This window comes from Crinia signifera, chromosome 1 (assembly GCF_055691185.1).
Source record: "Crinia signifera chromosome 1, ASM5569118v1, whole genome shotgun sequence".
Taxonomy (NCBI): Eukaryota; Metazoa; Chordata; class Amphibia; order Anura; family Myobatrachidae; genus Crinia; species Crinia signifera.
The window spans coordinates 83,497,642-83,519,741 of record NC_139217.1 but is presented as its reverse complement, the minus strand read 5'-3'; the positions used below and the strand labels follow the sequence as shown (position 1 = coordinate 83,519,741).

At 42.4% G+C, this 22,100-nt stretch overlaps 1 protein-coding gene across 3 annotated transcripts in view; it reads left to right on the top strand.

Annotated features, from left to right (window-relative positions):
- The window catches only part of DCUN1D4 (defective in cullin neddylation 1 domain containing 4), a 76,670-nt gene that overhangs the window by 21,842 nt on the left and 32,728 nt on the right, over positions 1 to 22,100 (top strand). For 2 of the 3 annotated variants that reach the window (XM_083168528.1, XM_083168547.1), the window contains exons 5-8: positions 7,171 to 7,262; positions 7,746 to 7,816; positions 17,828 to 17,919; positions 20,005 to 20,113. In XM_083168528.1, coding sequence (XP_083024654.1) covers positions 7,171 to 7,262; positions 7,746 to 7,816; positions 17,828 to 17,919; positions 20,005 to 20,113 — 364 coding nt within the window. The remainder of the gene's footprint in view (positions 1 to 7,170; positions 7,263 to 7,745; positions 7,817 to 17,827; positions 17,920 to 20,004; positions 20,114 to 22,100) is intronic. The other variant, XM_083168538.1, reaches the window with a different exon arrangement.

The window sequence follows — 22,100 nt, the reverse complement described above, 5'->3', positions numbered from 1 at the left end:
GCTGCCCCTCACTGGTAATCAGTGTCGCATCACTGATCACCTTTTTTTTTTTTTGTGGGTGCTGTGTGGTCTTTTTTTAATTTTTTTTTTACACACACTGTGATTTTGTGGGTGTCCTGTGGCCACTGTGCGCTGATCAGTGACGTACATCACTGATCAGCTTTTTCGGCACAGGGTTGATCTATTTTTTTTTTTTTTGATCAAATTCCTGTTGCCTTTGAGCGCTGTTCAGTGACAGACGTTACTGACCAACATCTGTGCTCAATTTTTGGCGCAGGACCTTTTTTTTTTTTTAACCCCTTCAATTTTTTTTTTTAACCCCTTCAATTTTTTTTTTTTTAACCCCTTCAATTTTTTTTTTTGGTATAAAGTATTTTTTTTTTCTGCACTACATACACATTACACACTACATTCCCCCCAGGTTGAAATAAAGTTTGTACCCCCCCTACACTATACACGTGTTGAAACATTTCACTACCAGTAACACAAAAATAAAAATGGCATCCCAAATGTCATCCCAAATGTCATCCCAAATGTCATCCCAGTCATCCAGAAGAATGTATTCAGTGGAGGAGGCATATGCCATGCTTGCTTCTGACTCTGACACAGCCAGTGATGCAAGCGGGGAATTTGAAGGATTCGCCTTAAGCTCCTCTTCCTCCTCTGGTGATGAGGGACCCCCTCAAAGACGTCCCCGTAGAGCAGCTGAGACCCCCCCCCCCAATAATTGATCTCGTATGGACCCCACCACCAGACAATTTTGAGCCCCAGGTTCCTGAGTTTTTGGCCATGCCAGGAATCCAATTTGATTCCACAGGTCTCAGAGAAATTGACTTTTTCAAATTATTTTTCTCTGATGATTTTATAAATTTAATGGTGGACCAAACTAATTTATATGCCCAGCAGTTTATTGCTCAAAACCCCACGTCATCATTTGCTAGGTGGACCCCTGTAGATGCAGTAGAGATGATGACGTTTTGGGGTCTGGTGTTTCATATGGGCATAGTAAAAAAGCCAGAAATTAGGCAATATTGGAGTACAGATGTTCTGTACAGCACCCCATTTTACCGTATGGCCATGCCCCGGGCTCGATTTGAGATGATCCTTAAATTTTTGCATTACAACGATAATGCACAGTGCCCACCCAGAGATGATCCCACCTTTGACCGGCTATTCAAAGTCAGGCCGGTCATTGATCATTTCAGTGCCAAATTTGAAGACATGTACATCCCAGATAAATTCATTTGCATAGACGAGTCCCTTATACATTTTAAAGGAAGGGTTAAATTCCGCCAGTACCTTCCCAGTAAGAGGGCAAGGTATGGCATAAAAATGTATAAGCTGTGTGAAAGCACCTCAGGGTACACTCACAGGTTTAGGGTATATGAAGGGAAGGATTCAAGAATTGAACCGCCAGAATGCCCCCCCTCCCTCGTAGGTGTTAGTGGGAAAATTGTCTGGGATTTAGTGCACCCCTTCCTGGATAAAGGTTATCACCTCTATGTGGATAACTTTTACACCAGCATCCCCCTGTTTAAGGCCCTTGGTTCAAGAGGTACAGCAGCTTGCGGTACTGTGCGCAAGAACCAAAGAGGCCTCCCAAAAACGCACATTGCCCAAGTAATGAGAAGGGGTGAAAGCAGGGGAATATGCACCGAAAATATGTTGTTGGTCAAATATAAAGACAAGAGGGATGTCCTTATACTGACAACAATTCACGGAGACAGTACCACCTCCGTCCCTGTACGAGGTACCAGTACCCACACCTCAAAACCTAATTGTATCCTGGATTACAATAGGTACATGGGCGGAGTGGATCTTTCAGATCAGGTACTGAAGCCGTACAGTGCCCTGCGGAAAACAAAAATCTGGTACAAGAAGCTGGCCGTGTATATCATCCAGATGGCACTGTATAACGCTTACGTGCTATTCCGTTCTACCGGCCAGAGGGGGACATTTATGCACTTTCAAGAGGAAGTCATAAAGGGCCTAATATTTGGGAACCAGCAGGCAGAGGGCCCCAGTACTTCTAGTACTGGCCCCCGTATTGTACCAGGGCAGCATTTTCCTGATGAAATCCCCTCCACTGGAAAAAAGGGCAGGACACAAAAAAGGTGCAAAGTTTGCTATAAAAAGGGAATAAGAAAGCAAACTATTTTCCAGTGTGACACTTGCCCCGACAAACCCGGCCTATGTATAAAGGAGTGTTTTAAAATATACCACACATCTATGGATTATTAGGTTCATAATTTCACCGTGCTTCGGGGGTCTTGCTAATGCCACATACCACCCACCATTCATTCCACCATAATCTGAGCCGCAAAATCCAAAAATCACTCCTTTCCTTCTGAGTCCTGCCATGCACCCAACTGGTATTTTTTGGTCACATGTGAGGCATTGCCGTACTCGGGAGAAATTGGGGCACAGATTTTGGGGTGCTTTTTCTCCTTCATACCTTCTGAAAATGAAAAATTTTGAGCCAGAACTGCATTTTTGTGTAAAAAAATGTAATTTTTCATTTTCACTGCCCACTTGTATCAAAATTGGTGAAACCCCTGGGGGTTTGAAATGTACACTATACCCCTAGATGAATTCCCTGAGGGGTGTAGTTTGCAAAATGGGGTCACTTGTGGGGGGGTTCCACTGTATTGGTGCTTTGGGGGTCTTGCTAATGCGACATAGCACCCACCATCATTCCACCAGAATTTGTGCTGCAAAATCCAAATATCACTCCTTCCCTTCTGAGTCCTGCAACTTTTTGGTCACACATGAGGCATTGCCGTACTCGGGAGAAATTGGGGCACATATTTTGGGGTGCTTTTTCTCCTTCATACCTTCTGAAAATGAAAAATTTTGAGCCAGAACTGCATTTTTGTGTAAAAAAATGTAATTTTTCATTTTCACTGCCCACTTGTATCAAAATTGGTGAAACCCCTGGGGGTTTGAAATGTACACTATACCCCTAGATGAATTCCCTGAGGGGTGTAGTTTGCAAAATGGGGTCACTTGTGGGGGGGTTCCACTGTATTGGTGCTTGGGGGGTCTTGCTAATGCGACATAGCACCCACCAAAATTCCACCAGAATCTGAGCCGCAAAATCCAAAAATCACTCCTTCCGTTCTGAGTCCTGCCATGCACCCAACTGGTATTTTTTGGTCACATGTGAGGCATTGCCGTACTCGGGAGAAATTGGGGCACATATTTTGGGGTGCTTTTTCTCCTTCATACCTTCTGAAAATGAAAAATTTTGAGCCAGAACTGCATTTTTGTGTAAAAAAATGTAATTTTTCATTTTCACTGCCCACTTGTATCAAAATTGGTGAAACCCCTGGGGGTTTGAAATGTACACTATACCCCTAGATGAATTCCCTGAGGGGTGTACTTTGCAAAATGGGGTGACTTGTGGGGGGGTTCCACTGTATTGGTGCAACATAGCACCCACCATTCATTCCACCAGAATCTGTGCTGCAAAATCCAAAAATCACTCCTTCCCTTCTGAGTCCTGCCATGCACCCAACTGGTATTTTTTGGTCACATGTGAGGCATTGCCGTACTCGGGAGAAATTGGGGCACAGATTTTGGGGTGCTTTGTCTCCTTCATACCTTCTGAAAATGACAAATTTGGAGCCAGAACTGCATTTTTGTGTAAAAAAATGTAATTTTTCATTTTCACTGCCCACTTGTATCAAAATTGGTGAAACCCCTGGGGGTTTGAAATGTACACTATACCCCTAGATGAATTCCCTGAGGGGTGTAGTTTGCAAAATGGGGTCACTTGTGGGGGGGTTCCACTGTATTGGTGCTTTGGGGGTCTTGCTAATGCGACATAGCACCCACCAAAATTCCACCAGAATCTGAGCTGCAAAATCCAAAAATCACTCCTTCCCTTCTGAGTCCTGCCATGCACCCAAATGGTATTTTTTGGTCACATGTGAGGCATTGCCGTACTCGGGAGAAATTGGGGCACAGATTTTGGGGTGCTTTGTCTCCTTCATACCTTCTGAAAATGACAAATTTGGAGCCAGAACTGCATTTTTGTGTAAAAAAAATAATTTTTCATTTTCACTGCCCAGTTGTACCACAATTGGTGAAACCCCTGGGGGTTTGAAATGTACACTATACCCCTAGATGAATTCCCTGAGGGGTGTAGTTTGCAAAATGGGGTCACTTGTGGGGGGGTTCCTAACTTTTAGCATCTTATGGTGCCTAGAAACCTACATGGTGCCTAAAAAATAATCTCATAAAAAGGAGGCTCCAAAATCAAGTAGGTGCTCCTTCTATTATGAAGCCTGTGGTTTGGTCACCGTGCACACTAGGGCCACATATAGGATATTTATGAAAACAAAAGAATTGGGGGAATCAATTTTCAGTCACATTTCTCTAGTAAAATGTACTGTGTCCCTTAGAAAAATGTATTCAAATTGCAAATCTGCAAAAAAAAAGAAATTTTGAAATTTCACCTACACTTTGTTTTAATTCCTGTGAAACACCTAAAGGGTTAACAAACTTCCAAAATGCTGTTTTGAATACTGTGAGGGGTGCAGTTTTTGAAATGGCATCATTTATGGGGGTGTCTCACATACAAGTCCCTCAAAGTCACATCAGAACTGAACTGGTCCCTAAAAAAATCAGTGTTTGAAATTTTCTTGAAAATTTGAGAATTTGCTATTCATATTGTAAGCCTCCTAGTGTCCCAAAAAATTAAAAGGAAGTTGAAATAATGATGTCAACATAAAGTAGACATATGGTCTTTGTTAGTTATTAACTATTTTGAGTGGTATGATTATTTGTCTCACAAGCAGAAAATTTAACATTTTGCAAATTGCTAAATTTTCCATTTTTTTACGACATTTTGGTATTTTTCACAAAAAAACACAGACTGCATCGACCCAAATTTACCACTAACTTGAAGTACAATGTGTCACGAAAAAACAAGTAAAAGCAAAAAAAAGTTATCCCCACTTAAGTGAGACATGTCAGATTTGAAAAAAAGGGCTCTGTCAGGAACGCAAAAACTGGCTCTGTCAGGAAGGGGTTAAAGAGTTAAAAAAAGCCCCGGTTCCCCCAACTAGCAGATCAGCATTGATCCATAAGCTAAATCATCATGACCACTCCCATAACACGAAAATGATAATTTTTCCATTTATCAATATAAGTAGACTAGATATATTTGACTGTACTTGTGGTCAAAGTTTTGAATGCAGAAGATCTGGGCAAGTGTATGGACAATGGGGGTTATTCAGACCTGATCACACTGCTGCTATTTTGCAGAGCCCTGCGATAAGGTAATCGCTACCCAGACATGAGTGACATTCAAAAGGCTGCGAAACGGCTGCAAAAATATCACAGCCCTCCTGTGAATTTGCAGCCGTACGATCAGATCTGAATAACCCCCAATATCATTAATGATTTCCCCTTGAACATCTGTGCAGACAATTTAGTGCATAAACAGTGAATGTTATCCTTAACAAGATTGTTCAGTGATGTCACCCGGCCACCGAAGTCCTTGTCACCCGGCCACATGAAGTCCTTGACGATACAGTAAAAAAGAGCTGCTAGTACAGCCACCGGTAGGGTCGTTATCGACCTGTGGGAGTGTGCATCATTAACGATGTTGAGCATACACACACTTGACAATATTACAAACTATATAGTTCAGAAGCCCCAAAATGAGCGATATCATTTGTAATATCGCACAGCATGTACGCATCTTTAAGGAGTTAAAGCTTGTACTGGAAACGCCCTGATACCATAGGGCACCTCACAGGTCTAGTAGAGTCAATGTCTCAATTTTGGTTACAGCATAGATGATAGACATACCATGTCCCAGTCAAGTCACATGGTCGACACAAGCTTATGGTCGGCATAGGCAAGCTTGACAGTCAAAAGGTATACATTAGTTTTTCATGATTTTTTTTTATGTCTATGTAATCGTCGTCGACATGGACACAGTGGGCCAAATGTAATAGGGTGAGTGTTTCAGAAAGTGAGAGATTTGGGGAGAGTTTCCCCTGTTTTTTAAAGCAGCAATCAATTACACTGCAAAACCAGGTTTATTTTGCCATGTAATTGATTGCTGCTTTAAAAAAACATGGGTAAACTCTCCCAAAATCTCTCACTTTCTGAAACTCTCACCCTATTACATTTGGCCCAGTATGTTTGTACCGCGTGCCGTTGCATGGCTCTCTTCGCTCGGGCATACCACTTTTTTTTTTTTTTTCTTTTTTTTTAAATGTTTTTATTGAGATTTTCACATATATACATAGAAAATTTTTAAATAAAGATATGTAAGCAGTATGATAAAATGGTACACAATATAACATCAACAGAAGGAGGATCCCGACGTCGGAGCCAAAGTATAAACATTACTCGCAAATTCTTCTTTTCATCAGAACAATTACTGAAAGACGTGAACCTTAAGAGTCCAAAGCGAATTGTAATGCATAGAAAATTGTTAAAGTACATGTGATACCGTCAGTGTCTTGGGGAATACCACCTTTTTGTTTTTCTTTTTAAGAAATCATGAAAAACACATGACCTTTAGACTGCTGAGCTTGCCTATGTATACAGTAAGCTTGTGTTGACCCTTTAGCAGTGTCATACTAAGGTATGTCTACCCTTTTTAGGTGTCGACCTAGACATGGTCTAGCCACTGACTGCATACTCTCAATTTGAATTAGCTGTTCTGGTGGCACATAGGGGAGTAATACCTCACCAGGCAGATACTCATGATGTTTTGGCTCATTACTGCAAGTCCATCGTCCAGGGCTGACGCTGTCAGTGAGATACCTTCCTCCATCCCAATCTAGACTGAATCCAGTTTTTCTTTTAATGCAGCAGGACCTTGCAATGCAGGACCGTAGCTCTTGGATAAGGGAAAGGTGGTGGTTACTTTTATAAAAGTATGGTGGTTAGACATTGTGGCTGGTATACTAATACGTAGATACTGTCTCTCTGGTCTGTGTGAAGTCGTGGGACCAATTACTTTACTGACATTCTGCAGTTCATCTACCATCACCTGTCAGCACAAAATCTGGTGTTTTTGTGCTATTACTGATCTTCAGTAGTGATTGGCTGTTGCTAAGTTATATATGCAGATATACCACCTTGTTGGCCAAACAGATGGAAAACAAATAATGATATTCCTCCATATGTGTTACTTTTTTTAAGAATGTACAAGAAATATGAGTCTACTAGAATAAGGGCGGAGGATGAAGCCTTCTCCAGCAAGAGGTGCTTAGAGTGGTTCTATGAATACGCCGGTATGTCAGCACTGTGTTCCCCCCCCTATTTCTATGTTGCATTATTCACCTTGGTAAATGCTCTACTTTGATGTAATAAACAGCTTAATGATTAGTGAATATGCATTGGAAGCATCTTGGTGCCCGGAAAATGCCCATAGTTCGTTGTCAAAAGAACAGAGCTTCAAAAACCTTTTTTTTTTCCAAAGTAATATTTGTTTGAGAGCTTTGCTTTCTGTAAATCGTTATATGCTATAGAAGTTACCAGCCCATCAAAATGACAGAGCTGCTGGGAGTCGGTGCTTTTCTTATGCGTGTGTGTGTGTGCCTGAATGGCGTTTCTCAGTGCGCCATCTAGTGGCTGACAGTGCAGCACTGAGGTGAGGAGCAGCATTCTGCTTTTTATTGTAGGATGTTAACCTGGAGAACAATTAAGCAGAGTGAAGGTATGACTGCAGTTCTGTCACTTGGCTATGTCATAAAATGTCTGAAACCTCTTTGCAGGAACCGATGACGTCGTAGGTCCAGAGGGAATGGAGAAATTCTGTGAAGATATTGGTGTGGAACCAGAAAATGTAAGTCATTTTAAATTAGCAAAGTAATGCAGTAGTTGGTCCTTGCACTGTGGTTACAATAATTTCCGTTGATTTTCAATATTTTATAGTTTTTGTTTTTTTAAATGCTTTATTTTACCAGCTGTGGTTGTATCCAGTCTTTGGGGCCCATTCAGACATGATCTGTAGTCAGTTAGCCCTCTCCCTGCCTGAGTGGGATCCCGCACCTGTCCACGGCTGCAAATGGCAGCACAGCCATGTGAATAGCAAAAATTATTGTCACAATCACTCACTCCCCCAGACTTACACAGCACTGCAATGGCTGTGGGGAGATTGGGGCTGCTTTCTCCCAAAGTCCGAGTGAGTGTGAACGTTTTAGACAGGTGTGGAAAAATATGCCGCAGTAAGTAAGAATGCTTTCATAAATAGAAGTGTTCATAGTTTATTTTTACCAATTAACAAAACATCTAAATCAAATTCGTATTTGGTGTGACGGTGCTTGTGTATTTGCAGGGGGCCCAATTAGCATACGTACAGTAGCTTAGGGAAATCGCATTGTATCGCATGGGCCGTATTAGTGCCGTGCGATGCGATTTTCCTATGTAATTTATTCACTGCTCTCTTGGCCCCGGCGGATCGCATCGCATGCTATCGCACCTCACGCAAAATCGCATGTGATCGCATGCAATTTTATAGGGTGCGATGCCATTAAATTTACTATACACTTGTATGACATGCAATGAGGTTTTAGGCGTCCCCCCCCCCCCCCCCCCCACTATCCATGACACCCCTAATCGTGGCGAGCGCAGCAGAACGCATCGTCCCAACCTTTTCATACCCCCACTATCCACGTTGGCATGAAGTTGATGTTATATAGTGTGGCGAGTGCAGCGAGCCACCAAGGCCGAAGCGTGGCGAAGGGACGCAGATTACTTTACATGTATTCCGCGTCCCCTCGCCACACTTCGGGCTTGGTGGCTCGCGGCTCTCGCCACACTATATAAGAGCAACTCCACACCACGAGTGAAACTACATCTTTCTCTCACACATGCACAGACATTGACGCTATTACAAGGTAGCAGACTAGCCTTCGAAGCATTTGCTTCAAGTGGGTTTACTAGTACAGTATAACTACCTTGTCTGTTTGCATGCTTAGGCATATATTCAATGCCGTGGGCGAGCGGTGACTGCGAGCAGGACTTTTTGCTCGCAGTCACCGCTCACCCTGTCAGTATTCAACTGACCCCCCTCATTCGCAAATTCCCCCTCGCTCCGTTTTTTGAGCGAGGGGGAATTTGCGAATGTGCCTCCAAAAACTGCGAGAGCCGAGGCTAATTACAGCGAGTTTGCTGCATTAGCCGCGGCTCTCGGAGTTTAGGGGAATCCTCGCCGTTCTGTGACTGCGAGGATTCCCCCGGAACGTTGCATAGTGCGAGCGGCCGGCGCGGGGGTTAAACTGCGAGGATCACTGGTTTTCTGTGATCCTCGCAGTTTAACCCCCTCGCCGGCCGCTCGCACCGGCATTGAATACTCACCTTAGTCTTGCCATGGTTTACAAAACCAGGGAAATATACACTGCGCATATTTCATCACGTTGTGTGGACGTGATTCCTACTATTCGGATTATTATAGAATATATTTATTATGATCATGGCAATATATTTCTAGACGTTCATTTTTATGTATTGATTAATTTAGTGTTGTTTCATATTATTTGTCTTTATATAAAGTTATTTATTTTTATTATAAGATCAATGAATGGCATAAGACGCTTATTAAAATCCCATGAGTCAAGCCAGACGCGCAGTGTATAGTTCCCTTGTTTTGTAAACTCTGCCATTAGAGCTGTGGCAAGCTCCACTAGACACGCATCAGCTGATATGACTAGATAATTTTATTAAATTATATAGATTTAAATATCTGAGATTGTACACATTTTTTAGAACCGCACCAGGGACCAAGGGTTGGATAGAATGATGGTAATTATCTGTTTGGTACGATTGGTTAATCGTAAACCTGACTACAATCCTACAAACTCCCTGACTTTGTGCAAAAGTAACTAGAATAAAATGATGCAGGTAGCATGTCGGGGGCTCTCCAGAAATGTCTCCGTACTACGGACAAAAGTCTAGTATCCTGGAGTTCTGAGATTCAGGATACTTTTATATCAGAATCGGTAGGGGCTGCAAAAATAAAATCTTCATCTCTGAAAGAAAACACATGAATGCTGAAAACATTGGATTCTCTGTACTCCCAATCTCCACCCCCCTCCCTTATTAGAAAATGATCTTGGAACACATGTAATCAACCTACCATGCTGGCATTGTCCTGTGCTCTCAACTGCCCTAAATGGGCAGTTTCAAGTTTAGTGCTCTGATTACCTTCTTCCTTTACTTTGCTGGCAAGCTCTCACCTATTGCATGCAGACTGATCCCAGCCCTCGCCAGAGGGAGCAGGGAAGTTCCAGCATTGCCTAGACCAGGGGTAGCCAACTCCAGTCCTCGAGAGCTACTAACAGTTAAGGTTTTCCAGGTCTCCTCATAGAATCACAAGTGAAGTCATTAGCTCCACCTGTGGATCCTTTATAATGTGTCAGTCAGTAATGAGTGCACCTGTGCCCCAGCTAGGTGATCTAGAAAACGTGAACTGTGGGTAGCTCTCGAGGACTGGAGTTATCTATCATTGGGGTAGCCAACCCTAGTCCTCGAGAGCTACCAACAGTGCATGTTTTGCAGGTCTCCTCACAGAATCACAAGTGAAGTAATTAGCTCCATCTGTGTATCTTTTAAAATGTGTCAGTGATTAATGAGTGCAGCTGTGCAGAAGCTAGGTTGTCTGGAAAATGTGAACTGTTGGTAGCTCTCGAGGGCTAGGGTTTGCTACCACTGGGCTAGACTGTTGGGTGATCAACAGCACGCTAGGCCTGGTGGTTCTGGATAACTACAGAATATCTCCTCCCTGCTGATGTATCTACCTGTGATGCACACACAGAGTCTGGCAGAATTGTGGTGAAGACTCAGCATAAGAACGTCTTTGTTGCTAGTCTTGGTCTGGATCAAAATGAAAAATTTTTGCTTAATTTGTGTTTTTTTTTGTGTAGAATATATTTCCTAGGTTCTAAAGACAAGGGGAAGTGTCAGATGCTTTCTACTTGATACACCTCTGAGAATAAATTAATGTTGAGACAGCAATGATGCTTAGGGACATATCTGAAGCAGTCGCAGCCTGATTACAGAAACCATTCTGGATCTTCGGATTCCTTTAGGAGCGATACAAGTTGGAGCTGTACTCCTGGTGGATAAAACCAGAGCCGGCCCTAGCCTAAATGACACCCTAGGCAAGATTTTGACTGGTGCCCCCTAGCACCGCCACTAGTTCCGCCTCTGACCCTGCTCCCCTTTCCCAGCCCCATCAACCCTCATCATAGCAGTCATCATTTTGGTGCTCCTACCCGCAATCTTTTAAATAGAAACAGTGCACACATTTGGTGCGCAGCCCAAACGGGTGTCTTCTTGCTGGGAAGGGGCATGGCTACCCAATAGTACCCCCAATTCAAATTATGCCACACAGTAGTGCAACTTTATTCACATTATATCATGCGATGGTGTCCCTTATTCACGTTACATCACACAGTAGTACCACTTTACCTTATGTACATTACTCCTCACATTATTCACATTATACCCTTAGAAAAAAATCCTGAGAAAATATTGTATTTTTTTTTTTTTTTTAAACATTAGTTTTTATTAGTTTTACACAATATTGGACAAATGATAAATTGCAGAAGGGTAGGGTAGTACAAATATTGGGGGAGAGGGAAAATAAAAGGGGGGCACACATTGAAGCAAACGTTCATTAGCAAATCAATATTTCTATTACTATAGAAACTATTCAAACACAATAATTGGCATACATAGAGTAAGCTACGTATAGACAGTAGTCAGAACATAGATTCTGTCATGGCCTGTCATGTTTTAGAGGACCAGTATTCGGTCCAGCTAAGCCATTTGATTAGTGGGTTGGTAGTCGAGGAAGAGTAGCGTACTGCTGCGGTCTTGTATTCGCAGTGATACTGAACCGCTTGTTCTATTTGAGGAATTGTTGGGATTCCGGTGGAGCGCCAGCACTGCGCAACTAAAGTTTTCGAAGTGATCAGAATGTGACCCATAATATTTCTATCATTGCTGGAAAGCCCTCCACCAATCAAATGGAAAATAGCTACTTTCGGGGTCGGAGAGATGGGGATTTTCAATACCGTTGAGATAAGTGCAAAGACCGCAGACCAGAGCCCGGAGATGTATGGACATTCCCAGAATATGTGGATTAGGGAGCCCACACGTCCACAGTTTCGCCAGCAAAGATTAGGGTTAGCTGGGCTGAATTTATGCAGTAATACAGGAGTCATATACATACGATGCAGTAGTTTATAGTATTGTTCGGTGTGTGAGATACATTTAGACAGATTTGAAAGATTTGGTGCCACTTATCCTCGCTAATAGATTCATTCAGGTCCTGTTCCCAAAATATTGTATTTTAAGCGCCTCCATGGCCACACTGCAACCCAGCACAAAGAAGTATGAGCTGGGCAGAGGAGAAGAGCTGCAGCTACTGCGGTCACTTAAGGGGAGGGGGCCCGGGGCCCCCACCGGGCCCTTCCATCAGACTTTGGCCTGGGTAATTTGTGCGCCCTACCCCTTTCTCTCGGCACCCCTGATAATACCACACAGTATTGCCCCTTACACATGACACACATTATTAATGTCCTTATAACCATAATGCCCCTTACACATTATGCCAACCTTTATTAATGCCCTTCATACACATGACACACATAATGCCCCTTACACATATATTGCACATTATTAATGCCCTTATACACATGACACACATAATGCCCCTTACACATATATTGCACATTATTTATGCCCTAATACACATGACACACATAACGCCTGTTACACATATGTCGAACACTATTGCACAACCAATCCACCCACAGACAGCACTCGCACAGCCGCTAACACTGTGACCTCTGCCTCTGCTTGGATACAGATGTTTCCTCATACATCTTGCCTCAATAAGCCATGCAGCTCCTGGCCAGTTCTGCTAACGTTGGGTGCCTTTTTTGCTGAAAATTAGTCTTATTTGCATTGTTATGACCAGCACACACAAGGAGCTTCCGATGATTAAAATGATATGTGGCATGCCTATATTCTGTGTGCGACTGTAGCTGTACCTGCATACGGAATGCTATGTTACAGTAATTTCCATGAATACACTATTTCATATGCAGATACAGCCTCACTCACACACAGAATATAGGCATGCTGCATATAATTTTAATCAGCAGAAGCTGCTGATGCCCCTAGGCATTCCAAATGCCCTAGGCAATTGCCTAGTTTGCCTATGCCTAAGGCCGGCTCTGGATAAAACAATGGTTCCTAAAGGACATCAGGCTCCGGTTTCTAAGCAAATTCCTGATATTCAAAGATTAACTATAAATCGTTTAACCCTTTTGCTGCTGGTGGATTTTTCGCACCTGTGCCTGCCCACATTCCAACATCCGTATCACTACATTTTCTCAGGCAGAACCTGCTCACAAACTGTATGGGAATAATATGCTAACCCAACAATACCTTCCTTTTTTTTTTTTTTCTTATTGTTTTTTTACTTTAACACCTACTGGATTAATTTTATTTATGCATTTATTTAAATGGATCATATATATTCTATTTTAAGCCACGCTTTCGATAATTGCAGGAAAAAAACAATACCTCCCACCTGCAAGCCTAAAAACACCTGCCCCACCCATAAAGTACCCTCATACACCTGTCCCATAGCTTGAACCCCAATTTCCTGCATTTTTTTCACCCAATAAATTAAGTCATTATTGGCTAAATAAAAATGTATTAAATATTTATAATTTTCTATTTACTCATTAAGGGCCAGATGTACTAAGCTTAAGTGATAAAATGAAGAGTGATAAACCACCAGCCAATCAGCTCCTACCTGTCATTTTTCAAACACAGCTTGTAACCTGACAGGAAGGAACTGATTGGCTGGTGGTTTATCACTTTTTAAGCTTAGTACATCTGTCCCTGTACGGGTGTCCCAGTGGTCCTTAACCAAGTTGCAACATGTTCACACTTTTAAAAAGGGATTTTCCACAACTTTTTGTTAACTATTGGGTAGATCTATTTTTCTGAGTCGCAGTTTGCATGAAAACAGCTTATTGAATTGCCCCCATGGTCCATAATATTTCTCAGCATCTTGCTGGATAAAGATATCTGCATGCTAGAGGTTAGAAGAGACTATTATCGGGGAAGTTATGTTGGCAGCAGTAGAATGAGCAGAACACATTTCAAGGTGTTTGAGGGTATCCGGACTGATCATAGACTGACTCATGATAGACAGTCATATTGTCGACCACTAATGATCAACAGTCAAACGGTCGACAGGGTCTAAAGGTTGACAGACAAAATGTCGGCAGGGGTTATGGAAAACGTCGACATGCATTTTTTTACTAAATTTTCAGCCAACATGTGCCGACAGGCGGTATTTCATGCCCTACCATCCTCTAGGGTGTGGAGGGAGAATAAAAGTGTGGCGAGCGCAGCGAGGCACCGAGCCCGAAGCATGGCAAGCGCAGCGGAACACTTGGACAGTGTCCATGTCGACATAGACACCCTAAAAACATTAAAAACTCACGTCGACCTTTTTGATGTCCACCTTTTTTGTCGATCTTTTGACTGTCGACCTTTGGACCCTGTCGACCTTTTGACCCTGACGGCCTTTTAATTGTCGACCATATAGAAACATAGAATTTGACGGCAGATAAGAACCATTTGGCCCATCTAGTCTGCCCCTTTTTTTTACCCTTCAGGTAAACTCAACCCTTTTTAATCCTTATTTCTTTGTATATGATTGTAGACACTGTAGATGTTTTATACCATAACTGTTTGAGGCAGAGCTGCGTTCATGGAATGGAGGCAGTGATTCCCTGGGCCAGAACTTTAGCTGTCCCCACAAGTGAGACTATTCTTAAATTGGTGGAGAATCTGAACAAAGACATCCCCCAAATTCTTTAAGGCCTTATAGTGATCACCACGGATACAAACCACCGGGGGTGGGGAGCATATCTGGAAGGATACAAAGACATGGAGAGAGAAGAGAATGAAGCATTTAGAAAACTACAGAGAGCTGTTGATGATACGGAAGTCTGTGGAGAGCTACAGAAATGGCTGGATGTTATCTGACCAGGTCATGACTTGTAGTGGTGTTTAACTATAGGAGAGGTGCTGGGAGCCCTCAGTGGAAAGTTTTGGTCAGGAAGAGGAAACTACCCCTCACAATAAGGTCAGCCTAAACGTCACTTTACACTTTGAGTACATAAGAGCTTTCCTGAGGAGTGTTGTCCATTTGCCAGTAGAAAAGTACAGAGATTCTACAACTTTTATCCCAAAGAGATTCCACAAAGGCTTTGTCATGAATTGGAACATTCAGTGACCCTTCCGCCATTACAAGAGAAATTGAACCTTGGATCATATTTTTCTAGGGACCTTTTATTTAAGGGGCTTGTTTATTTCACATTCAAAATTTTTATCGTTCAAAACATAGTAAAGCACAACGGAATATGCTGCGCTATATAAGAAACTGTAAATAAAATAATAGTAAAGCTTTAAACAGCCAGAATGAGGTAAAATCTTTCTTTAGCTTCCCTTTATTCCTAAATTTCCTGCAGACAGGACTTTATAGACACCTAAAACCCAGTACACTAATGCAGCACGTAACCCCCATAGCACCTTATTATGGCTTCTGTGTAGTTATTTCCCTGGAAAAGTTGCATCTGATGTTACCAATAAAAAATGCTCAGTGAATGGCTGCTGGAAGAAAATCTAAAAGTCCATTTTGACGTGATCGCTGCTGGGCTTCCAGGGTTAGGACAGAAAACATTTAAGCCAAACATTAATAACATAAATAAACCCCTTAGTGTGTCTCGATCACTTTGACAAGCAGTCATTCGGGAGCCCAGAGACCAATCACTGCCAGCGTCGGTACAGCTACTCAAAAGGCATCACCTGTGGCTCTGCCCCCAATGTTTCCTGATCACTGTCAGTTAATTGGCACCCCTACCCAGCTGCCTGAATCTGCATGAAATCATCACAGTAGCACAATGTCTGTAATGTGGGGTACACACCAGGACGATATGGCCCAAAACGAGTCAATTTAGATACAATCTCGACCGATTGTATGTAAATTGGCCATGTTTTGGGTCATTTCGCTGTCCTTTTGATGCGATCTCGATCCGATGGGCGGCCCTGCTGCAGGTAGGATCTCAGAACTGACCATTGCAGTGGGTGGGGGTCGTGATCAGATCGCGATCACATCAGCGGCATTTTCGCGGCGGGTCGGCGGCGATGTCCGCTCGTGAGCGGGTCGTACGTTCCTGTGACGACCCGCTCACGAGCACCATCGTCCTGGTGTGTACCGGGCATAAGAGTGCTGATCTTGTGGATAGTCAGACATACAGTGCTGATGCACACACCACAATATTAAGCTCTGCTATCTAATATCTAGCTCCTGATATTGTGGAGTGCGCATCTGCCCTGTATGTCTCTGTGTAGAACTACTGTATGTCAGAGAACACACCACTACCTGTTTTGTGCAATGTGCCTTTGTGAGAAAGGTTTGTAGGCAAGTAGCAGTCCACATACCATCACTAAAGTGTGAGTGTTAAGAAATGTGAGATGTTGCTTAAAGGAACCATCCGGATTCTATCTTCTATCCTTTAGAGGTGCTAGATTAATAAGTAGATACTGATTGGTTGCTATGGGCAACTTCTCTCACTTTTAAAAAATCAAACTTCGGTAAATGTACCTCCTAGAGTTAGACTGAGCATTAAGCAAACCTCTATATGATACACCCTACGGGTATGGTATAACTCATCAACAATCAGAATCCTGACTGTCAGGAGTCCGACAGGGGGGTGAGCACATTCAAGCCTTGCTGGCTCCTCACTACCTATTTTGTTCTCATTCTATGTGGGTCGTAAACCCCCACAAGAGTAAATAGCCCATCGGGATACTGACAGTCGGGATTTCGATGTTGGAGAAATGGCCATTGGAATCACAATGGTCGGTGAGTCATGCAGCACCCACGCCCTACTCCCTGTGTCATTTACACAGTGTATCTGATTGTTTGGGCAAAGCTCTTGTAAGGATGACTACAATAAACATTATTAATTCATTGTCATTAATTGGAGTTTTAGGTTGCAATTCAGGTAGATAAAAAAGAAATCCTCAATGATCACCAGACATACACACAAGTGATCGTAAAACATTAGTCACGCATTACAGTAAGATCCTGGCAAAAAATTACTTTGAATTTGATTTATTTAGTAACTAACAGCTCAGCTACATAAAGCACCAACATGGAGTTTTCATGTGTAATGTACTTTGTGTATTTAGCAGGTAAACTACATCTGTGTCTGTAACTCTCCATTTGTAGGGTTTTGTTTAGGGGTTATTAGTAAATCATTGTACATATGGACATGTGTATCGTACCTGCATGAGACGTGCAGTATTGTATACAGTGGCGTAGCTAAGTCCCCCCCCCCCGCCGTACGGCGGGGGGGGGGGGGGGCGCGCTGCCGCCCCGCCAAGCACCCCCCCACCAATCCCCCGCAGCCTTACCTATCGCGCTGGTCCCGGCGGCTCCGTTCTTCTGCTGAGGACCACCACAAAATGACCGCCCCCATACAGCAGACAGTTTCAGAGAACTGTGTGCTATATGGGGGCGGCCATTTTGTGGTGGTCCTCAGCAGAAGAACAGAGCCGCCGGGACCAGCGAGATAGGTAAGTCTGCAGGGGATTGGGGGGGGTGTAACTATAGCATCGCAGCTCCCGGCGCCCCCACATGCACAGCGCCCCCCCGCGGTGGCGGGGGCTGCGGTGCTATAGTTACGCCGCTGATTGTATATAAGAAATACTTCTCTATATATCATAGTCATGGTTCTCTCTGTGTTCCCCTCAGGTGGTTATGCTTGTTCTAGCCTGGAAATTAGATGCACAGAATATGGGTTACTTTACATTACAAGAATGGCTAAAAGGAATGACCTCCCTACAGTAAGTGCGTGTTGTTATTCATGGTATGTACTATGTTATTGCCTGTTATCATGGCCTTGGAAAATGACTACCCTGCCTCAGTGATCTTTACTTCTTTCATTTGCCACAGTTTTGCTGTTAGGGAATGCTAAAACTATGGCAAGGCATTCTGGGATGTGTAGTTTCACAACAGCTGGAGGGCCACTGTTTGGCCATGCCTGCCATTAGTGAACAAAGATGTAAAATTGGGGGGAAAGTAGCAGGAAATAGGACATAATCCAGGTTAAACAGGAGAAAGACGGGTTCAATACAGATGTCAAATTTGAGCAAAAAGTGCACATCTTGGGTATTGCACCCAGCGTCAAAAGACGGGATGTATGAGGACACATCTGTATGTTCTGTCATCTTGTTTGTAAAATGTTTCACTTTTCCTCACAGAAGTTCCTACTATATTTCTAATAATGTCCCACTGATGCGTTTGCAAAAGTTAATCTCTCCTCCTTCATGATTCTGTTACCCCTACAGGTTAAAGAGGGACTTGTGCACATACTACAGGAGTAGTCGTTCTATAGTGTAAAACCACAACTACTGTAGTAAAGTCAGCACATGCTAGCATAATATATAAAACAGAAGTGCAGGATCTGTTCTCCCCAGACATTTAAAAGAAAAAAAAACAGAAGAATAAATTTGGTCTGATGGTTTTGGCTGTAATTGCATATGCAGCCTCCTGCTATGGTAAGCGGTCCACCCCAGGGAAAATGGCTGGGCAGGGGAAAAACCGCTCAGTGTGTATGTACTGAGCATGTTTCAGCCCAGCTATTTTCCCCATCATTGTGCACCATACACAGTGGGCATAATCACCCAGTGTGTATGGACCTTTTAGAGTAGAAAAGGGGCAGACTAAATGGGCAAAATGGTTCTTATCTGCTGTCAAATTCTATGTTTCTTCCCACATTCCATTCACTTTACCTTCCAATCTTTAAGTTCTTCTATGTACTTTTTTTGTTGTTTGTTCTATATTGTGTCCACTTTTCTGCAGGTTCTTCCATGTACTACTTGCTCCCCCCCAATTTGTATGTTCTATATTGTGTTCCACTTTTCTTCAGTGTACTATGAAGCACCCCATCTCTGGGCTTGTTAATGTGCACATACTCAGAAGTTGCCAGAGAGCTGGGGGTGCCGGACGGGTTCCCGACAGTTGGGATCCCGACAGTCATTTACCCGATGTCGGGATCCCGACTGTCAAAACGCAGACGGCCACCCGCTACTTTCCCTCGTTGGGGTCCACGACCCCCATAGAGGGAGAATAGAATAGCCGTGCCCGCAGCGTGGCGAGCCCTAAAGGGGCTTAGTTGCGCTCACCACGCTGTCTGACTCCGGGCAGTCGGGATCCCGACGTCGGGATAATGACTGTAGGGATCCCGACTGTCTGAGTCACATACCACACCCGAGAGCTGGGACCCAGGTGCTTCTTAAGTCAATCAGGCATCTGAAGTAAGGGCCTTAAGGCAGTGGTTCCCAAACTGTGTGCCATGGCACTCTGGTGTGCCTCGGAGCACTTGCAGGGTGCCCTGGATTGGTGCTCCAGGACCAATTTCAAATTATTTATGGTCAATGTAACATGCAAAACCAGTGCTGGTGGCTGGACGAACAGAAGTGAATCCTGACCCTCACCACATAACACCCTCAGGAGGACATTTAAATGCATTTTACTTCATTTTATTATTTTTTTTCTAAAATGCTTAATAAGACATTTTTGTCCTAGAGGTGCCACAACAAAATATCTGATTTCTATTGGGAGCCGTTATTCAAAAAAGTTCCGGAATAAGTGCCTTAAAGTGTCTCTGGTCCTTGTCATTACTGCCTAACCAGTTTTTGTGCTGCACTTATTAAATGTATGTTATGTTAAATGACCACCCAAAATGGGTAATTAGATGTCCTCAGCCATTGGGGTACCCCTAAGCATTTGCCTATGCCTAGGGCTGGCTCTGAAACCACCCATAAGTGCACATTGTCAGACTGGGCTGTTGCTGAATATGGCATTACTGCATAACCATTTTGTCTTCCAGTTTCATTTAGATTCACGCATTATGCATTCTTTTCCAGATGTGACGCCACTGAGAAAGTTAGAAATACTTTGGACTATTTGAGGTCTTTATTAAATGAGCCAACCAATTTTAAACTTATTTATAGATACGCTTTTGATTTTGCACGGGTAAGTAAAGTCTGTGTGTAACTAAAAATGTGTTTTTCCCTGAGGGGCGATGCTGTGTGTGTATGTATGTATGTATGTATGTATGTATGTATGTGTATATATGTGTGTGTGTGTGTGTGTATGTGTATATATATATATATATATATATATATATATATATATATATATATATATATATATATATATATATATATATATATATATATATATATATATATATATACATACATACAGAAGGATCCGGTTAATGAGCGCAAATAATCCCTTATAGCAATAGGAGAACTGTCCATATGTTGGTAGGTCATGTAGTGCAGCTGAATTCTGGCGAGAGGTAACACCAAGACCTCAAGAAGCAGCACATGTAGGAGAAAAAACCAGAAAGCGCACGATGTGATTATAAATGTAAAGAACACTTTTACTGTAGTAATATAGTCACATACATGTAAGGTTTAAAACAGCAGGCATGCAGAGGTATATTAACCCGGAGAAGCAGTTCAGGCATCAACACGCTGACACGAATAGCGCGGCGGCAGCTGAGAACTCCAAGCCGGGACCAAGAACAGATCAGACAACGTCACAGCGTCAACACGTCATCCAGGACCGCCCCAACGCGTTTCGTCATGGGATGACTTCGTCAGGAGGCGTATCCCAACATAATCATGGATGCATTTAAATACCTTCAGCTAGCTAATTGACATGAGGTAAAATTTACATTTAAAGTGACCATGCATAAAAATAACATAAAAATAACAAATAATGTGCAACATACTGCGATACAATAATACATGAATGGTATCAAACAATATATCAGAATAATTCGCAAAACATTTAGATACCGTATATCGGAATAATTCACAAAATATATAAATACAATATATCGGAATAATTCGCTAAGTATATAAATACAATATATCAGAATGGTTCGCAGAATACAAAAATACATAAATACATATAAAAAGTACAAAAATATACAGATATACAAATATATAAAAATACAAAAATACAAAAATATCGAAATACACACAAAAAAAGATATATGCATAAAATCCAGCTAGGGTAAAAACGAAGGATGTCGACACAGAAACCACACGCCAAAAGTCACCATCTACAGACTATAGCAAAGATAAAGGGGTAACAACCCAACAACAGTATCCCGCCAATCTATAGAAGGCTTCAGATGGTTCAGTGTAGAAAAGGGACTATGTCGACACCCTCATTAAGACCGGCTGGGGACATGGTGTTCATAGTAAAAATCCAATAGGTCTCCCTACGACTTAATTTATTTAAAACATCACCACCTCTTTCGTCGAGGGTGACATGTTCCAACGCTTTAAAAGAAAAGAAATCAAGATTAGAATCACAACAAGATGCAAAGTGTCTAGGAACACTATGTAACAAAGATTTGTTTCGAATACTCCTAGTATGTTCAAGTATTCTAAGCTTAAGAGGACGCTTAGTCTTCCCAATATATCGCTTGCCACATCTACAGGACAACATGTAGACAACACAAGGTGTCAAACATGTCATTCTGCTTTTAATGACCCAATTCTTATTACCATCATTGCTAAAAAATTTGTAATGATCCTTATCAACATATTGGCACATCTTGCACTTATTGCAAGGAAAAAAACCATTACAATTTCTTAACCAACCATTATTAACATCAGTAATCTCTTTTATCCTACTGGGAGCCAACATAGATCTCAAAGAATTGGCTTTCCGAAAAACAACTTGGGGTTTAGGGGGTAACAGATCTTTTAAAAGGGGATCTAACAATAAGATATCCCAATGTTTGACAAGAATATCTTTAATGGCAGAACTTTTAGAATTAAATTTCGTCACAAATGGCACAAAATTATCAGTTCTTGTTTCACGATTCTTATACTGTAGGAGATCATTACGATCTCTGTCACGAGCTTTCTTTTGACAGTTTTCAACCAGTCTGGGAGGGTATTTCTTATCGATGAACCGCCTACTATAAATAGCA